The sequence below is a fragment of the Mustela erminea genome, chromosome 7 (assembly GCF_009829155.1).
Source record: "Mustela erminea isolate mMusErm1 chromosome 7, mMusErm1.Pri, whole genome shotgun sequence".
NCBI lineage: Eukaryota > Metazoa > Chordata > Mammalia > Carnivora > Mustelidae > Mustela > Mustela erminea.
This window is the reverse complement of record NC_045620.1, coordinates 21,108,895-21,134,712: the sequence shown is the minus strand read 5'-3', so window position 1 is coordinate 21,134,712 and position 25,818 is coordinate 21,108,895. Positions and strand designations below refer to the sequence as shown.

General features: G+C 43.8%; 1 protein-coding gene across 1 annotated transcript in view; it reads left to right on the top strand.

Annotated features, from left to right (window-relative positions):
- CTNNBL1 (catenin beta like 1) overlaps positions 1 to 25,818 on the top strand; it is a 160,466-nt gene that overhangs the window by 97,288 nt on the left and 37,360 nt on the right. Inside the window, exon 11 of the mRNA XM_032350704.1 lies at positions 1,353 to 1,534. Within this exon, the coding sequence (XP_032206595.1) occupies positions 1,353 to 1,534 (182 nt within the window). The remainder of the gene's footprint in view (positions 1 to 1,352; positions 1,535 to 25,818) is intronic.

Genomic DNA, 25,818 nt, shown 5'->3' with positions numbered 1-25,818 from the left:
TATCAGGGAAGTGTAAATTAAAACTACAGTGAGATAGGGGCACCTGGGTGGTTCAGTGGGCTAAGCCTCTACCCTTGGCTCAGGTCATGATCGCAGGGTCCTGGGATCAAGCGAGCCCTGCATCGTCTCTATGCTCAGCAGGAAGCCTGCTTCCTCCTCTCTCTCCCTGCCTGACTTTCTGCCTACTTGTGCTCTCTGTCTGTCAAATAAATAAATAAAATCTTTAAAAAACAAATAAACAAAAACTACAGTGAGATAACATTTCATACTCACTAGGATGGCCAGAACCAACAAGTCAGCTGACAGGTATTGGTAAAGATGTGGAGAAGTCAGGACACCTACATACTGTTTGTGGGCGTGTCAATTTGGACAGTGATTGTTCCTCAGAAAGTTAAAGAAAGAGTTACCATATGGCCCAGCAATTCCACTTCTATGTGTACATACATCCAAGAGAAATGAAAACATATGTCCACTCAGAACCTTGAACGTGAATGTTTTTGGCAGCATTATTCATAATGGCCAAAAGGTAGAAACACCCCCAATGTTCATTAGTAGATGAACAGATAGACAAATTGTAGCATATGCATACAATGAGGTGTTACTCGGCCACAGAAAAGAAATACGACACATGCTACAGCTTGGATGAATCTTGAAAACATGCTAAGGGAAGGAAGACAGTCACAAAACACCACATTTTGTAGGATACCCTCTACCTGACGTGTCCGGAATAGGCAAAGGCATAGAAACAGGAAGTAGTCCGTGGTTGCTAGGGTGAGATGGGGGGGGCGGTGACAGCTAAAGAGTAGGGGATTTCTTGTCAGGATAGTGAAAATGTTCTGTAATTGACTGAGGTGATAGTTGCACATATCTGTGAATATACTAAAATTCATTGAATTATGTATTTTGTGTGGGTGAATTGTGTGGTATGGGAATTATATTTTGATAAAGCTATTAAAAGAAAGAAAAGGAATAATAAGGTAATCCATAATCCCACCACCCTGAAATAACCTGTTAACATTTTGATCCATTTCTTTCCAGTCTTTTTTAATGCATATTTTTCACATAATTGAGGTAATGCTTCATATAGAATCTTGAATATTACCTTTTGTGCTTATCACTCTGACCATAGGAATTTAGTCATTCTATTATGGACTTTCCTAATTATTAAGAAGTATATAATATTCTGTGTAAATCTATCATTATGTAATAATTTTGTCATTGGTGGACGGTTGTTTTGTTTTTTTCTTTCTTTTCCCCCAATTATAATGAGAACCCCCCCCCCCCCCCGCAACTTTTTTGGAGACTAGAACATTCCTATGACATGCCTTATATGAAACCTCTTTTGTTCCCAGAGAAAAGAAGATCTCCCGGAGCAGTGCCCTGAAAGTGCTGGACCATGCCATGATTGGACCCGAGGGCACAGACAATTGCCATAAGTTTGTTGATATTCTTGGCTTACGAACCATCTTTCCCCTCTTTATGAAATCTCCCAGGAAGATCAAGAAAGTGGGAACCACTGAGAAGGAACATGAAGGTAGGGTTCACTGGAGAAATCAGCCTACTTTAGGTGCATTAGAAGGAATGGCGGGGGAGATGAGAGCTACTTTGAAAAACTGTGATGTGCAGTTGAGGAGCGGACTCTGAGGGCCACTTTTTTTTTTTTCCTTCCCATTTTCTGTGCATGGAAATGCAGCCCGGAGACCCCAGATCACTGATGGTTTTTGTTGCTTTGGTTCTCTGCTCTCTTAAATCCTGTGGTTCCATTTCCTTCTGTTCTATTAATAAGTCTGTGCAGGAGGGTTTTGTTTTCTTTGCTGTAATTTGTGGTGAGGTGTCTCTCTGATGGAAGACCCTTTTGAAAAGAGTAATGAGGTGGCAACACATGTCACCTCCAGAGTGGTGCTTTCCTGTATTTCTGTATTAAAGTATGATTCAGCCAACATCAGGAATTGCCGAAATAAACTATTTACAGCCCAGGTTCCCCTTTTTATGTTTCTCCTCCCTGGTGGTACACACTCCCAGCAAAATGCTGCCATGAATTGCGATGCCGTAACCAGAGTAGTTACTGCTCGGCCAATCTCCTCCTGCTATTGTCTGGTGGCCTGCTGCATCCCTCCCCCAAGGAAGAAGCTACAGTGTAATCTGGAAGGCCAGCAACTTAGGAGCACTGACAGTTCTGCTGGAGACTAACAGACACTTGCACCGGGCAATTTACATGGTTGGATGGTTATTTTAAAGGAGGGAGGGAGAGGGAGTAGCGGGGGCACTCTGAGGAGCTGGTGTGTGGAGCTGATTGGCCCATTTGGTTGTCTTGTCAGAAGTTCATGTTTGTTCCATGGTTTGGATGATTTTTTTGTTGGCTATTGGTAGAATTGGTGTGGGTATCTACAGGATCTTTTGCCCTCCTCACCCTCGTAGGTAAAAGTTGAGAGTTCCTGTCTATGCCTTCTCAAATGGATTTGGCTTATTAGCCTCTTCCAACTCAGAGTAGCTAAAGGGAAGGAGACGTGGCTCTCTTCAGGGGTGTCTTCTCTGATCACACCAGCCCTCCAGAGACAACAGAGAGTCTGGCAGGGGTGAAACTGGCAGGGCAAAGAACTGGACTTGAGATCTGAGATCAAGGAGAGAGCTCAGTTGACCCCTGATCAGTTATTGGCCGCACACCAGCGGTGAACACGTTAACCCCATGGCCAGTCTGTTTTCTCTCCTCTGTGGGAATTCAGCAAAATGAGGCCCCAGGAAAGGAAATGGGTTGTTTCGGAGATCTAAGAGACAAAGTTTTGCAGACAGTCACTAGTCATTGGACACTTGCCACCTTTCTGGCACTGCTGGGTTACAGGCTCTCTTATTTAGACCTCACAACCTACAAAATAAATCTGTTTTTTCGGTAAAGAAATCAGCTGAGAAAGGAACCAACTTGTAGTTCTACAGCTCACTGGCTGTGTGATGACAGACCTTTTACTTGACTTCTCTGGGCTGCATTTTCAGGTCTATAATGAGGAGACTAGACTAGTGAACTAGAAGCTCTGATATCTGTACCTTAAGATTCCGAGGCACAGGCCCTAGTTGTCAAGGCTTCATCATGCCATCCGGGAAACTCCTCAAGAGCTGTGCCATGGCTGACCCGCTAGGTTCTGTTGAAAGACCTGATGCTGCCTCTTGAGCATGCTTGAAGGAAGGTAGAGTAGAAAAACAGCCCTGAGCCGGCTCTTGTTCTGTGCGCATGGTACCAAGTAGAGGAAAAGTGACAGATTCAGTGAGCAGCTGTTTCCTTCTGAAAAATGTGCCCAGTGGCGTGCTGGTAACAGTACATTTGCTTTAGAGTACCCGCATTAGAAATTTGATAACATTATTATTAGTGAGGGCAATGGCTTGGTAAGACAGCTCCTGGAAGGCATGTTTGGCCTGTAATGGCTGGTGAGGACGAGCGCTGCATTCTGAACACACCAGCACCCAGGCAGAAGTGAACCCCAAGGAGGAAATGCAGCCCTGGGCCTCTTCCCGCCCCTGCCGGCTGCTGCTGCCCCTGGCACACTGGCCCTCAGGCCTTGATGGGAGTTGAGAAGGGAGGCAGAGCAGAGCAGGAAGATTTCTTTGTCTTGTCCTCTCCTCTGGGTTATTCTCCCTTTGCTGGCCCTTCTGATGCAAGTGGACCAGGTTTATGTAGTAGTAAGCCGGAGCTCAGCAGCCTCAGACCACTAGGAGTATCTGCAGACATGCCCAGCTCATTCTGGCCCCCAGGCTTCTACCCTGCTCTCCCCACCATCCACAACAATTTTCTCTGACCTTTCTGTCTGGATACCTTTCAGTCATTTTCAGGCGCTTAGTTTTTTGGGTTTTGTGTCTTCTTAAGATTTACTTACTCAGAGAGAGCAAGAGCATGAGAGGGAGAGAGAATCCCAAGAGCAAACTCTGGGCTGAGTACAGAGCCCAACAGAGATCTCCATCTCATGACCATGTGATCACAGCTTAAGCTGAAACCAAGAGTCAGAATGCTCAGCCGACTGTGCCACCCAGGCACCACTTCAGGTCCTTAGTTTTGGTGTCCCTTTCTCAGGGAAGCCTATGATGAGCCCCTAGATTAGAATAGAGCCTCCTGTTACATGGAGTCTTGGTCCTAGGATTTTGCCTTCCTAGCCCTATCTAAGATTACGGAACCGATGGCCGGGTCACCTCTCAGATCCAGGGCTCAGCCTGGTGCTCCGCTTGTGGGGGATGCACAGTAAACATTCACTGACTGCAGGAATGAGCAGCCACTTCTCTAAAGGACTTTTCAAGAAAGTTAAGCACAAACAAGGATTTGGGACTCTCCCTAGAACCCTGCATAGTTGAAGTCAATGCAGTTGACTTTAGTAGATTGTTTGAAAGCAAAAACAAGTGGGTGGCTAGTCATAAGTTTTACTTTGTCTCACTGGCTTTGAAATTATGGCAGAAGCCCCGCTTTAGAGCCATGCCCTTAAGAACCACCTCTGAAATTGAATAAAGAAAACCTCATTTAATATGGAGCGAGGAGGCCAGAAGGGGGAGCTCTCACCCCCTAACACTTGCTATCCGTTGCAGACCCCAAAAGGAAGAGACAGATCTTGCACTCCCCACAGGAGGAAGCTTATAATTTACTAACCCAGCAGGAGGAAGAAAGATTTTCCCCTTGCCCAGTAGTAGCCTAGCCAATGACAAGCCACTACACTTCAAACTCTTGGTTTATTCAGATGTACTTTTGTTTATAGCATCTCCTCAGAACCCTCCCCCTCCCCCCATAAAAGAGCAGACTTCTCCTTTGTTCTCTGGACTTGCTTATAATTTTGTCATAGCTTGAATGGCCTGAATTGTAATTCTCTACCAATCCTGAGAAAACCCTTTTTTTTTTTTTTTTTCGGTAAAATTACTAACAGTTTTATTTTTAAGATTAACATACATTATGGATAGAACTTCCTTATATAAGTGAGGCCCTCCTATGACAAGCTTCTTCTGGTAATCCAGCAACTCCTAATTAAGCACCATAGGCTGGGAATTAGCTTGCCAGCCCAGAACCTCTAGAGAGCTGCCGTGCGCTGCTCCCTTTCTTATCAAACCTCAGAGACTTGTCACGTGTAAGAGTGGATTGCCTTAAAGTTCATCCTGGTCAAGGCTCAGCACTTGTCATCTCTCAGCACCATCCACTAAACTCCTCAGGTAGCCATATTGCCTGGTGCGCTACCAATAGCTCCACTGCTTAGGAACCGTGGTGGTCTTCCTAAACTTCTCCAAGCCTTAGTTGCCCTGTCTGTGAAATACTAGCTCTACCACATGGGGTGGTTGTGAGCGTCAGGGGAAATGACCTATGTAAACTCAGTGTGGACGCCGAAATAGAGTAGGTTCTTTAAGAAGTATAAGTTCTCATGTCTGCCAGCCCTGTCTCCCCTGCCCCTCTGGGCCCTTGTCCCATCCTGAGAGGTCACCGGGAAGCCGGTGGGAGAGTGTGAGTGGGTTTTACTAGCCTGTGGTGTAATTGCTCCATGAGATCTGCGTAGACTGGGCAGACTGCTTGTTGATGGGCATGTACAGCGTCATGATATGCTAACTAGTGGGGTGGCATAAACACAGCTGTGTTCCCCACTCCGACAGAAGGGGTTGGGAGGGAAGACTCTCTAGATTAAGGTGACTCTGGAGGGAAGGTAAGAAGCAAAAACCACCGTTATGGCCTAGAATTGCTGGTAATTTAGTTCTGCTTTTGTGAGTTGGGCTGGAGAAGGACAAGAATTATTGTAATTGAAATCCTTTAGGTTTGCAAAATAAAACTTTCAGAAAAAGATCAGGGGAGGCACTTAGCTTGGGGGTTGGGTTGGAAAGAAAAAAATTTGCCCTTGGGTATAATAGCGTGATTGGCTGCCTCCTTGGTTTTATAAGGATTAGTACAGTGTGCGTTGTCTCCTTGGTATTAACTGCTTCAGAATGGGAGGGAAGAAGAAAAGAGCTGGGATCCAGAAATGGCATTTGACCTTTACGTCTTGTCTCTTTTAAAATTCTTATTAAAAGAGGTCCAATTTTCCTTGTATTGCTTCATTAGGTAGGTGAGTTATTGAGTTTGTAGCAGTTCTAGTTAATTGCGCTGTTTTAACATGGTTCCCCTGGAGGCTGTTATAGGCTTTGGGGGGCTGCGGGGGCTACGAAGCAGTGTGTAGGTGTGTGGTGTGCATGCTAGGCATATGCACACATTCCCTCATCAACAGTGACAGCAGTTGATAACAAGTCAGTGTTTTAAAGACTACTTTTCTGTCATCAGCAAAGAATTGTGATTCCAGTGGACTCCACGCATCAGGAGTGCTGGGTGCTTCTCAGACTCCCAGCAGCCAGGAGGTGTAGACCAGAGCTCCTGCCACCTGACTGAGTCAGAAGAGGGAAATGGCAAAACCTTTCCTACCGTCAGAAGAGAACCGAGTTTGGTCAGCATCAGTGAAAAAGAAACATTTTTGATGCCTCCACAGTAGGTCGTGGCAGTGACATGGCATCATTTGGTGCTGCCTTTTATCAGGGCTCCTGCTATGTTCAAAATTTAACAAAGACAGGAACAAAATCCTGGGTCCTGCTGCTCTTTCCTGGTATTCCATCTCCGGATCCTTTTTTCTTGCCCTGTCCCTGTTCCTCAAGCGTTCATTTTTGCATGGGTTGGCAGTGTCTTCCCCTCAGTTGTTTTTGCGTTTTACTGTGTGCACTCTCCTTGATTTCATCTACTTCCTGCAGCTTTAACCCACATCTCTCTGCTGTTGATCCCCAAATCTTCAACCTTGTGTCTCTTCCAGGCTCTAGTCAGTTCAGCTAATTAACAAACAGGAAACTCCCATCAGACAGGCCAACTCAGCTCATTCAAAACCATTCCTATTCCTTCATTGCCCAAGACTCATCTGCTTTTCCCCTCTGGAAATGGTCACGGCACCACCCTCCACTCCACCAGCCAAGGCAGAGATCCACACGCCGTGCTTAAGTCTCATGGTCCCCACACGTAATTGATTACATTGTGCCAGTACCAGTGACTCTGCCCTTACCACCTTTCCTAACTCACTACAGCCTTACTAAGTCTCTCTGCCCTAGCCTCCCAGCTCTCATGTCTCCTCAAAATCTGTCCTGCATGCCCCCACCCAAATGAGAGAGACACTCCCAGCCCACAACTGTAAAATTACAGTTCATAGAAGGGAAGGAATAAACATAGGGAATAAAGAGTTTTACCTGTGTTTACCAGAAAGCCATATTAGCAAATATAAAAACATACCGAACAAGAATGACTTCCATTATTAAAGGGAGCAGGAGAATAGGAATGCTCAGTGAGGAAGGCGCTTCCGGTGGAAGGGAGAGGAGGGGTCTAGGCTAATAACAGACAGTACCAGGATTTCAACGTGCCGGTTTGCCATTACTGTATTCAGCGCTTGTAGCAGTATCTTTACATATCTGATCGCGTTCGAGTCTTACAGCTACCCCACAAGAGTAGTGGCTTTTCTCTTCCTGAAAATGAGGAAATTGTAATGACTTCAAGTCATATAGTAGGTAAGTGTCTAAATGAAGACCTACACCCTCAGCTTCTGACCACAAATCCCACACTCGTCTCATGAAACTAAGCCATCAGTATGTGTTCTGCTGGATCCAAGCCAGCTTGCTCTTCTCTGGGTTGCTGGTGAAATCAAAAGATCTTAACCAGAAGACCTTGGTTCTAATCTTGATGCTTTGACCCAGGGCAGGTCATTAAGATGGTGGAGACTTTAATTACTTACCCTTTCAAATTGCTCAAGTTATTAGGAGCAAATGGCAAAATGACTCAGTGAGATTGTGTCTAGGCAATTCTAGTGCCCTTCACGGGGCTCACTTATGGTAGGTGCTCAGTAAATATTGGTGGAATGTACAGATGAATTTATTTAACACCAGTGTAACATTAGCCATCAACGGTTAGGATCAAGGCACATGTTAGTAGTTAAAAGCTTTGCGCAACTCAAGAGATTCTTGCCATGGTAACCAGTGCATGGTTCTCCCACAAGGCCACTCAGCTTTTGTCCACCATAGTGTTTAAAATATATTTGTTTATTCATCTGTAAGAATAGGATTGATACAGACTTCCTTGGGTTAGTGTGAGATTGTGAGGTGACTGGCTTAATGCAGGTCTAATATCATGTGGGGGTCTGATAAATGTTAGTGTATTATAGATTATTATTTTAATACTGACCCTAGACATCATACTATACTAAGACTTGTAATACTAGAGGTTGCAAAGGCCTAGAGGAAAGAGTATTCTAGGGATTCTGGGAATGCTTAAGAAAAGAGATGGCACTGGAGTGTTCCTTGAAAGATACATAGTATTCCTTCTTGTACAGTGAGGGAAATGGCAGGGGTGGGGGACAGTGAGTGCTAAAGCATATATAGGTAGTTATTGTGATATAGATGATTAAGAATATGGGCTTTTGATTAAAACAAGACTTATGTTGGTGTCTTGGTCTTGTTGTTTATAAGCTGTGTGACTTTGGGAAAGTTGCTTAACCTCTCTGAGCCTGTATTTCCTCAGTTGTAAAATTAGGATGATATTGGAATCTTATCTCGGTGCTATGCAAGGATTAAGTGAAATAAGACAGATCAAGTGCTTATTAGCACAGTGTCTGCTTCCTTAATATTAGTGGCTGGGATGAAGATGGGTTTCCCATTTGTGTTTCTCTTCTTTCTACTCTGTTGGTGATTTTTAAAGTATCTACCTAAAGAAATGCTTTCCCTCCCTGAGTCTGCCATTCATAGCTGTGTACTGGTCCCCTGTGGAAGGTAACAAAAACCTTCCTCAGAGAGGACTTACCAGGGAGTCCCATGTCCCTACTTCTCCACATGGTCTGTAAACAGAAACCATACAAAGGTTTTTCCCCCTTTTTATATTCCTTTTTATATTCCTCAAGCTTGAAAATTACGAAAGGGTTGGTTATAGTGGTCAAAACAGTAAGCAAGTGAAGAGCGAACGGTATTTAATTTTAAGAATAGCATTAAGTCATGTACTAACAGGCACTTTATGTTAAACAAGGATGGAAATGTCTTGCTGTTGTTTCGTTGCTATTTGAAAACCTCATAATTGAACAGTTTCTGGATCAATTCCTTTTCTCTCCCTCCAGCTGCTTGTCTCATTCCTGACCTCAGATGACAAAATGTAGGGATGCTGAAATAAGCAATGTGTTTGTGTTCCTTTCATCAGGCTTGAGGGGATGATTTTGAGTGTTGCACATCTGGCTTGCTAACTGGTTCCAGTCATACCAGGATTTACCCACAGGCCTTTCCCAACTAGAGCACAACATAGTTGTTTGCCAGTGAGGAAGACCATGAAGCAGGATTTATTTGCCATCCCGGAAGAAACTGCTCTTTTTTGCAGGGCAAGAGGGAAAGTAGGCTCATGGCCAGCTCACATTTATTGGGCATCTACTAAGAGACTCAGGGCTTTACGGGATACATACTTTATGAATTAGGCAGTTTAATCTTCTTTTTAGAGATGAGTCTTAGAGAGTTTGTTAATTACCAAATACCTTTTAGCAAGTAAGTCACAAAAGCAGAATTTGAGCCTGGGTCTGCTTCCAAAGCTCCTTCCCACACCAAGGTGGCTCCTGTGGTCTTCTGGCTGGCATCCAGAGGCAACACAGAGCAGTGGAGGGAGGGATTGTCTTTGAGGTGGATGGACCTGGCTTCAAATCCCAGCTCTACCCCCAAACTACCAGGTAGCCTTGGGCAGGTTATGCTCTCTGGATTTTGAATTCCTCTTCGATCAACAAGCTGGATAAAACCTTTCTGAAAACACTGTGTGAAAAATAACGATCATGAGCATCCTATAGAGCCTGCATATGACAGTTTAATAAACGATAATATAGGGTGCCTGGGTGGCTCAGTGGGTTAAAGCCCCTACCTTCGGCTCAGGTCATGATCTCGGGGTCCTGGGATCGAGCCCCACATCGGACTCTCTGCTTCGCGGGGAACCTGCTTCCTCCTCTCTCTCTCTCTGCCTGCTTCTCTGCCTACTTGTGATCTCTGTCTGTCAAATAAGAAAAATAAAATCTTTTAAAAAAATTTAAAAATAAACGATAATATAGATATTGCATATCAGTCTCCTTTTGTCACCCTGTTCCAGTTTTCACGTTTATGTGTAGGATGCCCGTTCATTAACTTTTGTGGGTGTGAAGCCCAGTTATGGACCAGGACTTCATGTACGGACAAGCTGGGTCATAACAACACTTCCAAAGAAATAGAACAGCCACTATTCATCTCGATGGCCTGTTAACATGGGGCCTCACTTATCTTGATCATGCTAATCCCATCAAAATATATCATGTCTCAAATGAGGTACCAGACCCTTCTATTTGAGTTTGACTCGCACGTAGAGGGTCTGTTTCTATGGATAAGAGCCCTGAAGGTAGGTTAGTGAGGCTTCATTCGTTCTTTCATTAACAGATCACTAGCCCCTGTTTTGTGCCAGGCTTGGTGCTGTAGATGGACAGTGAACAAGCTCACAGCTCAATTAGGGAGACATAGAAACCTGTATTTATATTGCAAGGTAAAAGGCAGAAGCAAGCGTGAAGCACTGTGGGAGCAGGGACCAGGGACTTCTCTCATCTGTCCTGGGTGGTGAGAGAGCAAGTGGATATTAGAAATCATTCCACGTCACATACATGGCTCTTGAGCCAGTGTTCAGTATGAGTAAGCCAGGTGAAAGAATAAAGTAGCACGTATAAATAAAAGTTGGAAGGGATAGACTGTACTGAGCCTTAAACCTAGCTGCCTGTAAGAATCATCTGGAATTTTGTTTCAAATGTATTCTTCTGGGACACCTTCTCATACTTCCCGGTTTCACCAGTCTGCCTGATGTCGGCAGATCTATATTTATATTCGGCTTCCCAGGAGTACCCTCTGAGACCAGTCTGGCACCAGCCATGGTGACAAGAGCATGGAGGCAGAGATGAGGTAGTTAAGCAGAAGCCAGACCTTGAAGGATCCTATAGAGCTGTTATGAGGACTGACTTAGTTAATTCATGTAAGATGCTTAGGACAGTACCTGGCATATAATTAGCATTCATTGTTGGTGGTGGTTCTTGCTGTTCTTATATTATTTCATTATGTTATACTAAGAAACGGACTCCCCCAAATTTTTACAGATCAGAGTATAGTAATAATTTTAGTTGTTTGACTATCTCAGCTAATTTGGCACAAATCTGAGTGGAGAGGATGAAGGAGAAACAGTCCCTCCTGTTTTTCTTTTGCGTTTTTCATTTTGCCGGGTAGAAACTTAGTTCTCTAGTGACAGTATTAGCTGAATTTGTATTTTGGATATAGAATTTTCCACCAGTACATTTATTATTTTGTCAATATAACTCTGTTAGTTTTCATTTATAATCTTGATTAAATTTTATAGAACTAGTTTTGTATGCAATGCATCTCCTTCACAGAAGTAAGACAAATACCAGGAATGTAGGAGCAACAGTAGGGAAGTAGCCAAATCTTTTTATGGTATTTCCCCAGCATTTTTAAGTGGTGCCAAAATGAGGAAGTAACCTAGGGGCCAGGCACTGAGGGCTCTGGTTTCTTAGAATTCAAAACATTATCTTTAGTCAAATTCGCTTCCTAATATTATCATTTGGGAGCATTTGGTGTTCTGAGTACTCTGGAAGCTTTTTACAAGCATTATCTCATTTCACCTAATAACCCACAATAACCCCATGAAACATGTGTAATTACCCACATTTTACGGATGAAAACACTGAGGCACAGAGAAGTTGTTGTCTTGGAAAATCACAGAGCATAGTACATGGCCTTTGCTAGGATTTTTCATTGAATCAGTGTTCTTCTTTTAATCATAAATCAGGGCTGGTCACCTATAGTGGACCTAATTTAAACTGCCCACTGCCTTTTCCTCTTCATTTTCTTTAAGTCCTCAGTAGCCCTGCCCCCAACTATTGCATAAATGTCCTCTGTCTCTTAATCCTGAACATTTGCCCTGTTACACTTTATTCACCTTTTCTTGGCTTCCAGCTTTAAGTGTACCTACCTACTGATAGCCTCCTCTCTCCTCATGGCCTCCCAGACCTGAAGCTCAATACCTCTTCAGCCTTTGGTTTCTGTTCCTAAACAGTCCTGTCTGCTTCCCTTGCAATTGCCTGCCTTTAAACACTTCACTCAGCACTGGTCTGTTTTCTCCCTCCGTGGGGCCCCTTTTGAGAATGAGACATAAATCTGTAGTTTTTGACCCCCCACTGATCAGTATCACTCAAAGAGCTTTAACAAAATACACATGCCTGGGCCCCACTTCCAGAATTTCTGAGGACTGGGACTCCGAGCCTCTATGTTTTTAAACAGCTTCAGAGCCCGTTGCTTAGCTAGTTCTGAGAACCACTGTCTTGAAGTAAAAGCATAGATAAGCATCCTTTTTGCTTTCCCTCTATGCCAAGTGAAGATTCTTGACATGGTGGGTCTTAGGGGGAGGCTTGCTAAAAATGGCTTTGTTGCTTTTTCTGAGTATGAATAGAATAACCTAAGGTAGGAAACTCAAGCATTGTGGAAAGGATGGAGGGAAAGTAAAAATCACCCCAGTCTCACCACCCAGAGTTAATTACTAGAAGCATCATGGACCCCATCCATTCAGACATCTATGTTAGGAGTAGGGGTTGTGTCTATGTGCATATAATTCTGCATAAATGGAATTGTGGTGCGTGTGCTGTTTTGTAACCTGCTGTTTTTACTCAGTGTGTCTTGGGCATATTTGTGGGGGGTGAGTCTTTTAATACAGTTAGGAAGCTAGACGGTATTTGTAGAAGGCAGGCTAGATTTTAGGTTTCACGATCAGCTTGTGGAGGGGATAGTTTGGAAAGGTAAGCTGTGCTTAGATGGTGATGTGGGCTTTTCCAAGGATTGTGAATGTGCTGGGACTTCAGGATGGTAAGGAAATGAGGCGTTGACTGAAGGCTAACACGTCTGCGGTCCCTTGGTCACAGGGTAAGGGGGCGTGAAGAGGCCTTTCAAATGGTATTTTTTTTTTTTTAATTGTGTGACTATTTGAATGTGTTAGACATGTTGGCATCTAACAGTAGATACAATGTGGAAGGGGGTAAACTGAAAATAAACTTGTATACATTTCACCGGTCGTAAAGAATACAGTTACACAAGTTCCATGTTTGTCGGTGTCCGCCTTCCCGGACTCTTGGGGTATTGGATGTGATTTTTTTACGTGCAGCCGCCTGCAGGTTGCTGGGGAAATGCTCTGTGTATTTAATCATGTTGCAGTCTTACTTGTTTGTATTTTTTTGTTGTGTTTTTTATGGTAAGAAATGTTTTTGGCTTGCCTTTATAGTCAGATTGATTTTGCTTGTGGGTGTCCAGATGCTGATGAGCTGTAATTAGCATAAGAAGGAGGTTGGAAAGATGTTGAACATTCTTCTCTGGTAGCCAAACGAAGATCCCCAAACAGAAATTATTCTCAGTATCAGGTCCAAGGGAAGCAGCTCTTTTCTCTTTTAGGTGTGGGTCTATTAAAGTGTAGGAGTGTTGGCTGAGGAGATCACCACTGGGAATGGGGCTGGAGAGTCACGGGGCATGGGGGTGATTTTCTGTCTGCAGCTGAGTGCCTCTGTGACATAGTAACTTTAAATCCAGTAGCCTGTTAGAAAAGCTCCTGGGCTAGGTTAGGGGATCTGTGTTTATGTTTCTGGCACAACTGAGGCTCAAGCTCTGTGACTTGGGTTAAGTAGTTTGCCCCCTTCCAACCTGTTTCCCCATCTTTAAGAAGGAAACAGTAACATTTCAGTGTGAGAATTGCTTAAGATAATGTATGGGGGGAATGCTTTGTATACCATACAATGATGCAGTGTCTGTAGTGTGGCGGTGTGTGTTCCATGGTCTTTCCCTGGTCTCTTCTACATTCCTTATATATTTTTTTTCTTTTAATAGTTTTCTTCCTTGTTCCTGGCTCCAAAATAGAAAGAAAATGATTGTTAATATGTTCCCTATTTGCTGCAGGGTTACCATAAAATAAATTAAGCGTATCATTTTGATAATCACTAAAAAATATGCCTACAACTTTCTTAAATGTATTGATTACTAATAAATCATGTCTCTGTTAAGTACGCCTGCTGGCTGGCAAGCTTGCAGAATAACAATGTTTGCCAGCCTCAGTAACAGGCTGATTTTCCTGCTGACCAAGGCAGCAGTGGTGTCATGTTTATGGAGTATATTGGCTGTGTTCCTTGAATATGTGCTATCAGTGTCCCTACCATCAGCCCCATGTGGGTTGTCATTAGGCTGTTTCATGACTGAGGAAACAGCCCCAAAGAAGTTAAGTACTTTTTCAAATCATGCACGTGGTTTAAATTAACATCTGTGGGGGGGGGCGCCTGGTGGACTCAGTGGGTTAAAGCCTCTGACTTGGCAGGGTCCTGGGATCAAGCTCTACATTTGGGCTCTCTGCTCAGTGGGGAACCTCTTTCCTCACCCCGCTGCCTGCTGCTCTGCCAACTTGTGATCTCTGTCAAATAAATAAACAAAATCTCTGAAAATTTAATTAATTAATTAATTAACCTCTGCTGGAACACAAAGCCCATATTCTTGACCCAGTGCTTCAGTTTCCCAAGGAGACATCTGAAAACCAAGAAGTTAAATGACTTCTAATCACCAAAGCAACAATCCAGTAACTTTAGTTATTTCTAGAAATATAATGGGAAAATTTATAATACTGGCATGGCTGTAAAGTTCTATTAACAAATGCTTTGGTATCTGGTAATGGATTGTGAATTTTTTTCTTTTTCTTTCTTCCTTTTTTTTGCGGGGGGGGGTACTGGTGTATTTTGTAATGTGGGATGTGAAATTTTTTTTACATCAATCTAAATTTTTGAAATAATGACGCTTATTATAATAAAGTTCTTTTCTGTACATTTTATATTAAGTTGGATATGTTTTTCCGAGCCAGAAGCTTGGCATGGTTCTTAATATAGAAAGAACGTGATGCAAACTTGAGTTCAAATGCCACACCAGTTGTGTTTTGAGACTCAGCTTTCAGTGTGATGGCGGAGGGTTCCTCACAGCAACAAGCAGTTCATGGGCACCAGCATGCTTTCCAGCAAGAATTCAGCTCCGTTCTGACACTATCTACGCAGAGATAGCTTCACATTCCACAGATTCGGGGCTCAGGCCTACAAGATTACCCTCCTCCGTCAGATGCCATTCACAAGCCCAGGTTGTTACCTGTTCTTCTGACCAAGTGGCTCTAAAATCAGAGGTTCTCAGGACCCCCTCCTCTGGTTCAATTAATTTGTTAGAGCAGTTCACAAAACTCAGAGAAACAATTTAAGTACTGTGTTACCAGTTAAATATGAAAGGATGAGCCAGGGACAGCGCACGAAGAGCTGCACAGGGCAGGTTATGGGGAAGGGCCGTGGAGCTTTCATGCCCTCTCCAGCTGCCACTCTCCCAACACCTCCATATGCTGACCTGCCTAGAACCTCTCCAGACCTGTCCTTTTAGGTATTAGGGAGGCTTCCCTATATAGGCATGGTAGATTGAACCTGCAACCTTTCTCCCCTCCCGGGAGATCTGGGGGTGGGACTGAAAGTTATAACCCTCTAATCACAGGATGGGTTTTCCTGGCAATCAGCCCCTCACCCTTAGGGCATTCGGGAAGTCATCTAATTAAAAAAACAAAAGACATCTTTATGGCTCTCTTCACTTAGGGAATTGCAAGGGTTTTAGGAATTTTATGCCAGAAAGGGGGACAAAGACCAAATATATGTATCTTACTATAAATCACGATATCACAGTAACCTTAGGCACATTAATTACCTTCATTGATCCCAGTGAAGGTTGAAAGTGAGTGGGAGTGTCCCAAGTGGACCAGAAAGGGAAGCGCTTTGAGGTGAGGGAATAGCATTTACCAGGGTACCAGAGGATGTGGTGTGGGGCTCTGGAAGAGGCAGGCATTTGATCTTGTGGTCTTAGGGTTAGAGTCTAATAAACACAGTGAACCAGACTGCTGACTGTATTTGTCAAGGCTAGTTGAGGTGACCAAGAGGGCAGAGGACCTGGGCCAGGACAGCCTTCTCCTAACCCAGCCGGAGCAGACACTCCTAGACTCAGGATCCTACCTCTTAAATGTGCCTAAAACCTTCAAAAACTGAGAAAGGAAAGAGCCACTGCCCCTGTATTGTTGTCCTCCTTGGCTATCATTGATAAATCTACTAAATTTATTTTATTTTTCTAGCCCTTTTGTAGATTCTTCTCTGTTAATCCCAATTTTGGTATCCTTAAGGCATATCTCTCTTTCAGTGTCTTTGCAGTTAATTGATGGAATTAGTTATAATCATAAATACCTCCTTAAGTTAATCTCATTATAATTCCAGTAAGTCCACACTAACCCCCATTCCCTTTTAGTTCCTTTCTCAGATGAGGATAACATTTTTCTCCTCTTACAGACTCCCTATTGGAATCCTTGCTTCTCTCCAGTCCATTTTGCTTCTTCCAAAGCACAGGTGAACTGCCTCGGGCACCTCTAAAACACGTATCTGATCACAGGACTGTGCTGCTGCTTTCTTGAGGGCTTCTTCGTGCAGGTCCAGGAGAAAGTCTAGATTGTTTAGCATGACCTGGAAAACCTCCCCGTATGGTCTTCTCTTGCCGTTCCCCGTTCTCATCCCTGCCCTGTCTCCAGCCTGCACTATAGTAGTTCCTCCGTGTCTTGACTGCCATGTGTTGACACTTGATGCTTTCCCTTGACCGAGACACTCCTTTACTTCCTTTTCTGTGGGACTGATTACTTACTCCTTGGAATTTCCCCCAAACCTGCTCCCTCCTTGAAGCATTCCCTGGTTTTCCACATTGGTATTTAGACTGGTCCCTTTCTTGGGCTCCTAATAGCATCCTCGTGTGTGGTGGTCTTGGCTGGCTTTTTTCCATTCATTTGTGAGTTCTGCCCAGCCATAGGACATGGCTCAAGCTGAAGCGGGGGAAGGGGTAGAATCCCTTTGATCTTTTATATCCCTCTGAATAAAAACTCACTTGGAAGAAAAAACACTTTTACTATGAAAGATTTCAGGGACACCTGGCTGGCGCAGTAGGTAGAACAAGCAACCCTTGATCTCAGGGTTGAGTTCAAACCCCATGTTGGCCATAGAGTGTATTTAAAAAAAGAAGAAGAAAAAAAAATATATTATGAAAGATTTCAAAAACACAAGGTAGAGAAAATTATACCTTGAGCTTTATATACCCATCACCCAACTTCTGTGATTAACATTTGCCAACCTTATTTCATTCTCCTCTTTTTTCTCCCTGGAATATTTTAAGGTAACATTAGACATTATATAATTTCACTGTGTGTGTGCAATTTGTAATTTACAAAATTAATAACTTAAATGAATGAGAGCCTTGGATATAGGCATTTTTCTAGCTAGAATATATATTCTAACATAAGGATCTGTTGATAGCATAGTGTCTTAATATTAGATGTTAGAGGTAGCTTCAATTGTGGCGATTCTCAGCCTGGGCACTACTGACACTCTGAGCTAGTTAACTCTTCGTGGTGGGAGGCTGTCGTGTGCATTATTATAAGGTGTGCAGCAGCATGCCTCCCCTCCACCCAGGAGATGCTGGTAGCACTCCTCAGTTGTCACAAGCACACACATAAAAATTACAGACTGCTTCCAACAGTGGAATCTTTCTCTCACCATCTTCTTTTTCTATGTCAAAAGAGAAAATCTTTCATTTTCAGTTTCAGGCTAACGAACTAAACTGTTCTCCAAACTTGCACACAAAAAAACATTGCAAAAACATGTGGTGATCTGTGTGAAGATGCTTCCTGATCATATTCTGACAGGGATGTGAAAGGTCCCTCAAAAGAGAAAGATTCTCTCTTTTGACATAGAGAAAGAAGAATTTTGTAGATTTTGAGGGCTAGGAGCACTGTTCAAAAGACAACTGGGGAAACTAAGGTCTCAGAGGAAGAGTGCCATTCTGATTATTACTGTGCTTGTGAGTATCTTGCTAGAGAAGAAAATGTTTCCTTGTCCCTGTGCCAGTGTGTGTCCCTCTCTACCACACAGACTTTCTAGGAGCTACCAGAGTGATGTCAGAGGCCTGTTGGGGGTGGCTCACTGAGGAGGGAGAATCATGTGGCTCGGCTGAGGGGAGTTCTAGAATCCCAGGACCAGCAAGGACATGCCGCTGCTGATTTGCTGTCACGCCAAGTATCCGCCAAGGCGGCTCATCATTCCCCCTTACCAAATATTTATGATGAAGCAGGCAAGGGAATTTTTTCCTTGGGAATGCATCTGGGGTTCCACAGTGGTAAACAAGTAGGATTTGTTTCACAGAAATTACTTTGAAGTCAGTTTTTGCCAGAAACCATCTGTTTTATATAAAGCATAGGGACATTGGCAGTTCAGTTTGTAGGTTTGTTCGAAACGGCCTCTTTTTATTTCTCACAACTCAGTTTGCTAAGCAGTACCCTGGAAATTTGGGTGCTGGTAATTTTAGTTCACCACTAGAAAGGCAGATTTAGAGTGACAGAAAGAACGCTGGCCGTTTTGGGGGTTGCCTGCATGGCTTAGTCGGTTAAGCATCTGCCTTCAGCTGAAGTCATGATCCCGGGACCGAGCCCTACATCGGGCTCCTTGCTTGGCACGGAGCCTGCTTCTCCTTCTGCCGGCCACTCCCCCTGCTTGTGCTTGCTCTTTCTCTCTCTCTCTCCCCCTCTCTCTTTGACAAATAAAATCTTTTAAAAAAAAGAAAGCTGGCCTTGGAGGTCAGATCAGTCTCAGACTCTCACTAGCTCTGAGAACTTGGGTAAGGCACTTAACCCCAGTGCACCTTATTTTTTCTCCTCTGTAAAATGGGGAGAATATTCTACTCCAAGAGTGTCATGATTAATAAGTGAGGAAGAGTGTGTAAAGCTCCTAGCACAGGAACCTGGCACATAACACTAATAAATGCTTTTTTCCTCCTGAGAGAGACCCCTTGGGAAAGTCACGTTGACCTCTCAGGCCCATCATTCTTTCTGGGACAACTGGTTGCACTGGGGGTGTGTGTGAGGCAGTGGGGGTGGCAGACCACTTCATCTATTTGCCAGTTGTTGATGATAGCCTCTTATTAACCAGAACATGGAGTTGCTGTTCACAAGTGCAGTGTTTCTTAAGATTAAGCAGCTTCCCTTCTCTCCTCCTTATTAAGGGCCTCATCCCTGTTAGAATCTGATCAGGAACCATCTTCACAGAGATCACAACTTGTTTTTGCAGTGGTTTTGTGTGTGCAAGACTGGAGGACAGTTTAGTTCGTTAGCCTGAAACTGGAAATGAAAGTACTGCGTTAGTGCGACACCGAGATGCTCCTGTCCTCTCGCTCTGTGGTGTTACTGGCTGATGGAAGAAGGTTAAGAAGTCAGACTTCAAGAAAATGAACATAAGGCCGCCTTGGGTCTGCAAGCAGGGTTTTCTGGTTTCTGTGGAAATCAGCTGAAGCCCCAGAGTCTGGAGGAAGAGTGTGCGGAGCTCAGCAGTTGGTGAGGCCACAGCAGCTGGAAGGAGGGCCAGGCTGCTAACTGCGGAAGAATGGGAGGAGGGGCCGGTGGCTGTTTGAAGAGCGCTAAGGCAGGCCTGGTGAAGCAGATGAAAGGAGCGAAGAGCTAGGTTTAGATCATTCCCTGAAGGCCCTGAAAACAGGCTCTTCTTTTTCTTTTTTTTTCTTCTCTAAACTGAATTTCTAATCTAAAGCAGGCATCCAGGGATGGCTTTCAGAGCACGAGAACACCGCCCTTGCTTTGGGGCAGTGATGATAAGCTCTGCTGCTCCTTGGCAGGCGGGTACTTGGAAAGTGGGACTTGGAATGGTGGACAGATCATGGAGAGGAGAGAATGTGGGGGAATTCTGGTACCCAGGCTTAGCCCCAGATATGTCCATACATACCCAGGTATCCAAAAAACTGCCTGGATTGTGCTGAGCCTTCCCAGACTTTCAGGACTGTCTGAGAATATAGTAAGCTAACCATTGAAAAGGACTCTTTAAAAAAAAAAAAAATCACACTACACACATTCAGGGGGATTATCTCATTTTAGGATCTGAAGGTTTCTATGTTTTTGTTTGGATGTGGGAAGGAAGATGATGGTAACTGTATCATGCCCTTTTCAGACCCGAAGAGAGCTTCTAGGCCACAGAATCAGTTTAAATTCACTTAGGTGGAATACCCCTAAAAGTGATATGCTATGGAAAAGGAAGCTGTAACCAGCCACACCTGACATTCAGCTGTCTTCATTACTGGAGGTATCAGTCTTGGGAGTCAGAAACCCTGCATCTGGGCCATCTCCGGCCATCTCAGACCAGTTCTTCCCAATACTGCCGGGTGTGGGTGCTACCAACCTAAGTATTGGCAGGAGTGCAGAGAGAAAACAGAGGTCCTGAAACACTAGGCATTTATTTCTGTCATCACAAGGATGAGGGCTAATAACCTAAAAAACAAAAACATGTTAGTGCTTCCAGCCAAGTTCTCCAGAATATAATGGAAACGCGTATAGAACCTTAGAGACATTGAGGCAGAGAAAAAAGGGAATGTACCTTCTTACTAGCTGTTACCTCTGGTTCTAGGACTTTCCCCACTGGGATGGGTGGCTAGCTCCCCCAAAACAAGTGGGACTGTATACTCAGCTTTCTTGGAGTGAATACCTGACTTCTAGGCACACAGTGTCTCTTTGGACTTCCTAGAAAAGAACTTACCGGATTAGTGTTATCAGTTAGGAATTACAGTTCATTGCTAGTAACAGAGACTGGAAATAACACTGGCTTAAATAAAATAGATCACTAGAGATTTATTTTTGTCTCAAATAAAGAAGTCCAGAGATCAAGACTAGACTGGTAGCTTTTTTTTTTTTTTTAAAGATTTTATTTATTTATTTGACAGACAGAGATCACAAGTAGGCAGAGAGGCAGGCAGAGAGGCAGGGGGGAGCAGGCTCCCCGCTGAGCAGAGAGCCCGATGTGGGGCTAGATCCCAGGAGCCTGGGATCATGACCTGAGCCGAAGGCAGAGGCTTTAATCCACTGAGCCACCCAAGCGCCCCTAGACTGGTAGTTTTAAGATGTCTTCAGGAACCCACGTTCTTTTTGTTATTCTGCTCTGCTGTCCTTCTCACAGGACCAGGGATATTTGTTTCCTTATTGGTGCATCCCAAGCGCATATAAATGTGCCTGGCTTCTGTTTTCAAGATTGCCTCATGGTCTTGATCATGGAGTTCCAGTAACTGTGTCTATATTCCAGGCTGCAGAAAAGCAAAAAGGGGAAGGAGGCAGGGCAGAAGGTGACATATCTCCTCCCAGAAGTTCCATTTCCCCATTTTTCTTAAGTCTTGACCCAAAGTGAGTCACTTGGGTCACTTGGGTCAAGCTAGGTCATACCTAGTTATAAGGGAGGCTGTCGTTTGTTTTTCTGCCTTTGTTTTTTTTTAAGCTGGGTAAATTACCAGACATATATGGGTTCTATTGGTAAGGAATCAAAGAAAATGGGTAGGTAACTGGCAGTCCTCACTAGTCAGGATGCTACCAGTTGGCATAGAGCATCTCTCTTCGGTGGAGATAGTCCAGGTCTTCTGAAGAGTTCCTGAAGTCACTGGTGGCCAGTTCATTCCTCATGGTGCCCACCAGAACCAGCATCATTTCCCAGTGCCCACTGCCGCCACTAGAGTGATGGGGTGATTGCACTGGCACAGCACATTTTAGGAGTCATCAAAAACTACAGGTTGGAGTCATTTTCCACTGGAGATGGTTGGGTGTGCACTTAGCAGGCCCTTAAAGCTTCGTGGACTTCCCTTTCTACCCATCTGAGGTACGGGCTTTCCCTGATACACAAACATTTGACCTAGAGAGCTTCATGCTTTTCCCCTCAAACCCTGAGATGGAATGTTAGCTACCACATCATTCTGTTCTTTTCACTCAGAGCCCTTGGAGAATAGTTGTGTAGCAGAAAGAAGTATTTTTTGAGCATATGTATCCCTTTCTTGCTGCAAGGCCTATTTTCCCACAGATTCAAGGCTGTAAATTAGTTAAGCTAGCACTTAAACACTTTTTTAAACCCTTACTGGTGCTCAAGCTCTGAAAGGAGGGGGATATCCCATGGGAAAGAAAAAATAAATCAACCAAAAGCAACACCTATCATATTGCTTTGCAGTCAGTAGGTGATTAGGCAATGTTTGTGGAATCTCATCGCAACTGAAAAATGAGAATACTGAATTAATTTTGGCTATATTTCAGGTTAAATGGGTTTCAGTGGGCCTATTTCAATGGAAAATGCATTCAAAATTTCAAACAACAGACATATTAAAAACTACTTTTTGGAAAAATAACCTTTAGGAATCTTATCCCATTTATATTCCAAGTGCTCATCTCTCACTTTTTTCCCTTGCCTTCTTCCTCCCAATATTTTCTTACAGAAATTTTCAAACATACAGGAAAGTTGAAAGAATTGTACAGTAAATGCTCACATACTTACCACCTAGATTCTGTAGTTAACATTTTACTGTATTTGCTTTGTCACTTCCGTCCATTTCTCTCATCCATTCATTTTAATTTTTGATGCAGGAAATAAGTTACAGACATTAGTACACTTCACCCTAAACACTTAAGCAGGAGTATTAGCCTAGGAGTAGGTTTAGTTAACAACAAAAAGCACATAGAGTGAAATGCACACATCTTGAGTGCACTGTTTGGCAGATTTGGACAGATACATATTCTGTCAATGTCCAGAATGTTATCGCTACCCAGAAAATTCCCTCATGCCCTTCCCTAGTCAAGCCCTCCCCCACCTCACAAAGGCATCCACTGTTCTGAGGTTTTTACCGTGTCTTAGGTGAACCTCATCTAGAGCTCCATGTCTGCAGGCTTAGGCAACGGATACCCTTTAGGGATAAAGCTTTCACTGAGCAGACTGTTTTTGACATTCACCTATGCTGTCTAGTGCATCAATAGTTTGTTCTTTTCTGTTCCTGAGTAGTATTCCATAGTGTGGGCGCATTTTTCTATTTTTCCTGTTGCCGGACTATTTCAGGTTTTTGATCATTACGAGTGGAGCTGACCTGAACGTTGTTTTTGTAGAATGTCCTGTGTCCGAGTCTTTTTGTGGTCATGTGTTTTCATTGTCTCTTGAGTACTATCTGGGAGAGGAATTGCTGGGCCACTTGGTAGTTCACATCCCATTTTGATAAGTAGAATCTTGTAATTCAATTAAGGGAAGACCTTACTTGTGTGTCATCTAGGCTACTTCTCTCTTTTATAGACAAGGATATTGAGGTCCAGAGAGTAGATGGACAAGAGACCTATGCAGAGCCAAGGAGAAGACTTTTTTTAAAGTTTGTACTAGAAATCCCTGTATCTTAAGTCTTTTCTGGTGTTCTTTATATCATACTTTACTTCTTCCTTCCAGAAGGGGGCAAGGAAACTGGGCTTGTTTCTGAAAGACCATTAACTATTTCAGTTTTTGCTTAGGGAGAAGTAACTCTTAGATATACCCAAATGCAGTTTATTGCATTTGTTTCCTATGTTTCTGTAATGATCTGGATCTGTTCCTGCTTTCCCTCCAGTGTACATTCTAGTAAATCTTCCAGAATGATCTTTCTGGAACATAAGTCTGAGCATACTACTTATTCTCCATCCTGCGTTCTTTAGGTCTTATGGGACAAAGTCCTGCCTCTAGTTGAGTGTGCAGGGTTCCTGCTTCTCTTGCTTCATCTTACACGCCACCACCCACCCCTGCAGCCTGTCCCCTGTTGTGCTCCTTCACACCTCCGTGCCTTTCAGCCTCTTGTGTTTTGTCTAGAATGGTGTTCCTCCTTTGTGTCTGATAAATTCCTCCTCAGTCTTCAGAGGAGACTCTGAAAATTCCCTGATTGACCCAGACCCTCACAGGAAATCAGTTACTCCTTTTTTATGCATAGATATCTCTGATGGCTAACTCTTAAAACCATGGTGTTCTCTTAGGATGTCACATTCAGTATTAGTTGAATTTTTGTGGTGCAAGACTAAGTGCTGAAGGTGTAGAGATGAGTATGATGTGGCCCCCACTTGGGAGGCGGGCTTGCCATCTCTTGAGAAGACTCCTACGGCAGAGCAGTGGTTTCGGTGCAGCGGCCCGAGTACTCCCATGGCCAGCAGTAGGGAGCTCACTGCCCTGCAGCCTTCCAGGGATCAGCTGTTGTGAAATTTTCATTGCGTGAAGCTACCTCATGGCTTTATCTGCAACACTAGTGGGGTTGAATGGTTTTTAAATCTGCTTATGGAGTATTTTTAACTCATGAGGAAGATAATCAAGTTTTAGTATAGTGGAACTAATTAGGTCACTTCCTAGCTGTGAAACCCTAGGAAGCAAACTTTTTTCCCTGGCTGAGTCTCTGGTTTCTTATCTATAAAATGGGGAGAATAATAAACATGTTTCCTAGGATTGTTATGAGAATTCAGTGAAGTAATACATGCAGAGTACACACAGGCACATAGTAGGTTTACAGTAAATATTGATTGCCTCTTTAAGTCCCTACTCTCTAGCCCAGGGCCTGCCTCATATTCAGGAGTCAGTAAATGTTTATGAAGAATAGGAATGTATGCGTTTTGTATGTATGTGTCTAAAGCGCTATATATAGATGCTAACACAGATCCATCTGTTTCGAGAAGAGTGTTTGACTTGACTTGCATCAATATTCGACTGGAGTGGCTGAGCACACGCGCGTGACTCTTCTTGGGTTACCACATCCCCTGCTAAGCAGATGTCCATTATAATGGAATGTAAAAAGGGAAAAATAATAATAAAGGCAGAGGAGTGTAATGTTGTGGCTTGATTTGACAGGGCCTCCTGCTACTTCAGCTGCTAGTGCCGGGCATGAAGCAGATTAATCTGTATTCCAGCACACTACTGCTGAAGTCGGGATCGGTTTAATTAGGGTATTTTAAACATCCTGTTTGCATCTAGAGTCTTACCAGGAAGCAGGATGTCTGTCTGTCTGTCTGAGGGAGTTCAGGGACAGGTGGGCAGCAAGGATGGGCAATAAAACAGAGGTGGTTTTAATTTTAGAAACGAGAGAAGAACAATTCTGTGTGATCTCCTTAAGACAAAAGAGCTAATGGCCTTAGATGTTCCATGGAAACAAAGGCAGCCCTGCTGCATGGCCTTGAATTTAAAAGTGGCCCTGCAAGATGTTGCCAAGACATGGGCCTGCTGGTTGAAGTACAGGGACCATTTCCATCCTAAGAGTAGAGCTGTAGCTGACCCATATCTTTCTTAACCATTTGGGCTTCTGGAAGGCAGGTGCAGGCTCTGAAGCTGGACGCGCCTCAGAGGGGCCCTGAATTCATTGTCCAACCACACCGGCTGGGCCAGTATTTAGATGCTAGGCTAGCAAGGCAGTGATCAGGGTCCATAGTCCAGCATTTGTACTTATCTATGGTCTGCACTCCGCCCCCACCTTGCCAACCTCATCACCTTTCATCCTCCCTTCTCTCTGCCACACAAATCATTTCCCAGTTCTTTGTCCATAACCTGCGCATTCCAGCTTAACGCCTTTGATGCACGCTTTCCGTCTGGTTGGAATACCTTTGTTCCCATTCCCTCCCCTCCCCTTCAAAGCTCTTTTCTTGCTTGCTTCTCTTCTCCCAGGCTCAGCTCACATGGCATCTTGCCCACCAGTCTTCCCAGACACCCTGGCTAGCAGAGTATTTGCCTCCTCAGTTTCTGCCTCTTTCTCATCACTACCACTGCCTGTCAAGTAATTTTAGACTTGATAGACTGCAAGCACCTGGAGGGCAGAGTCAGTGTCTGGATGTCTTTGTCCCCAAACACTGTA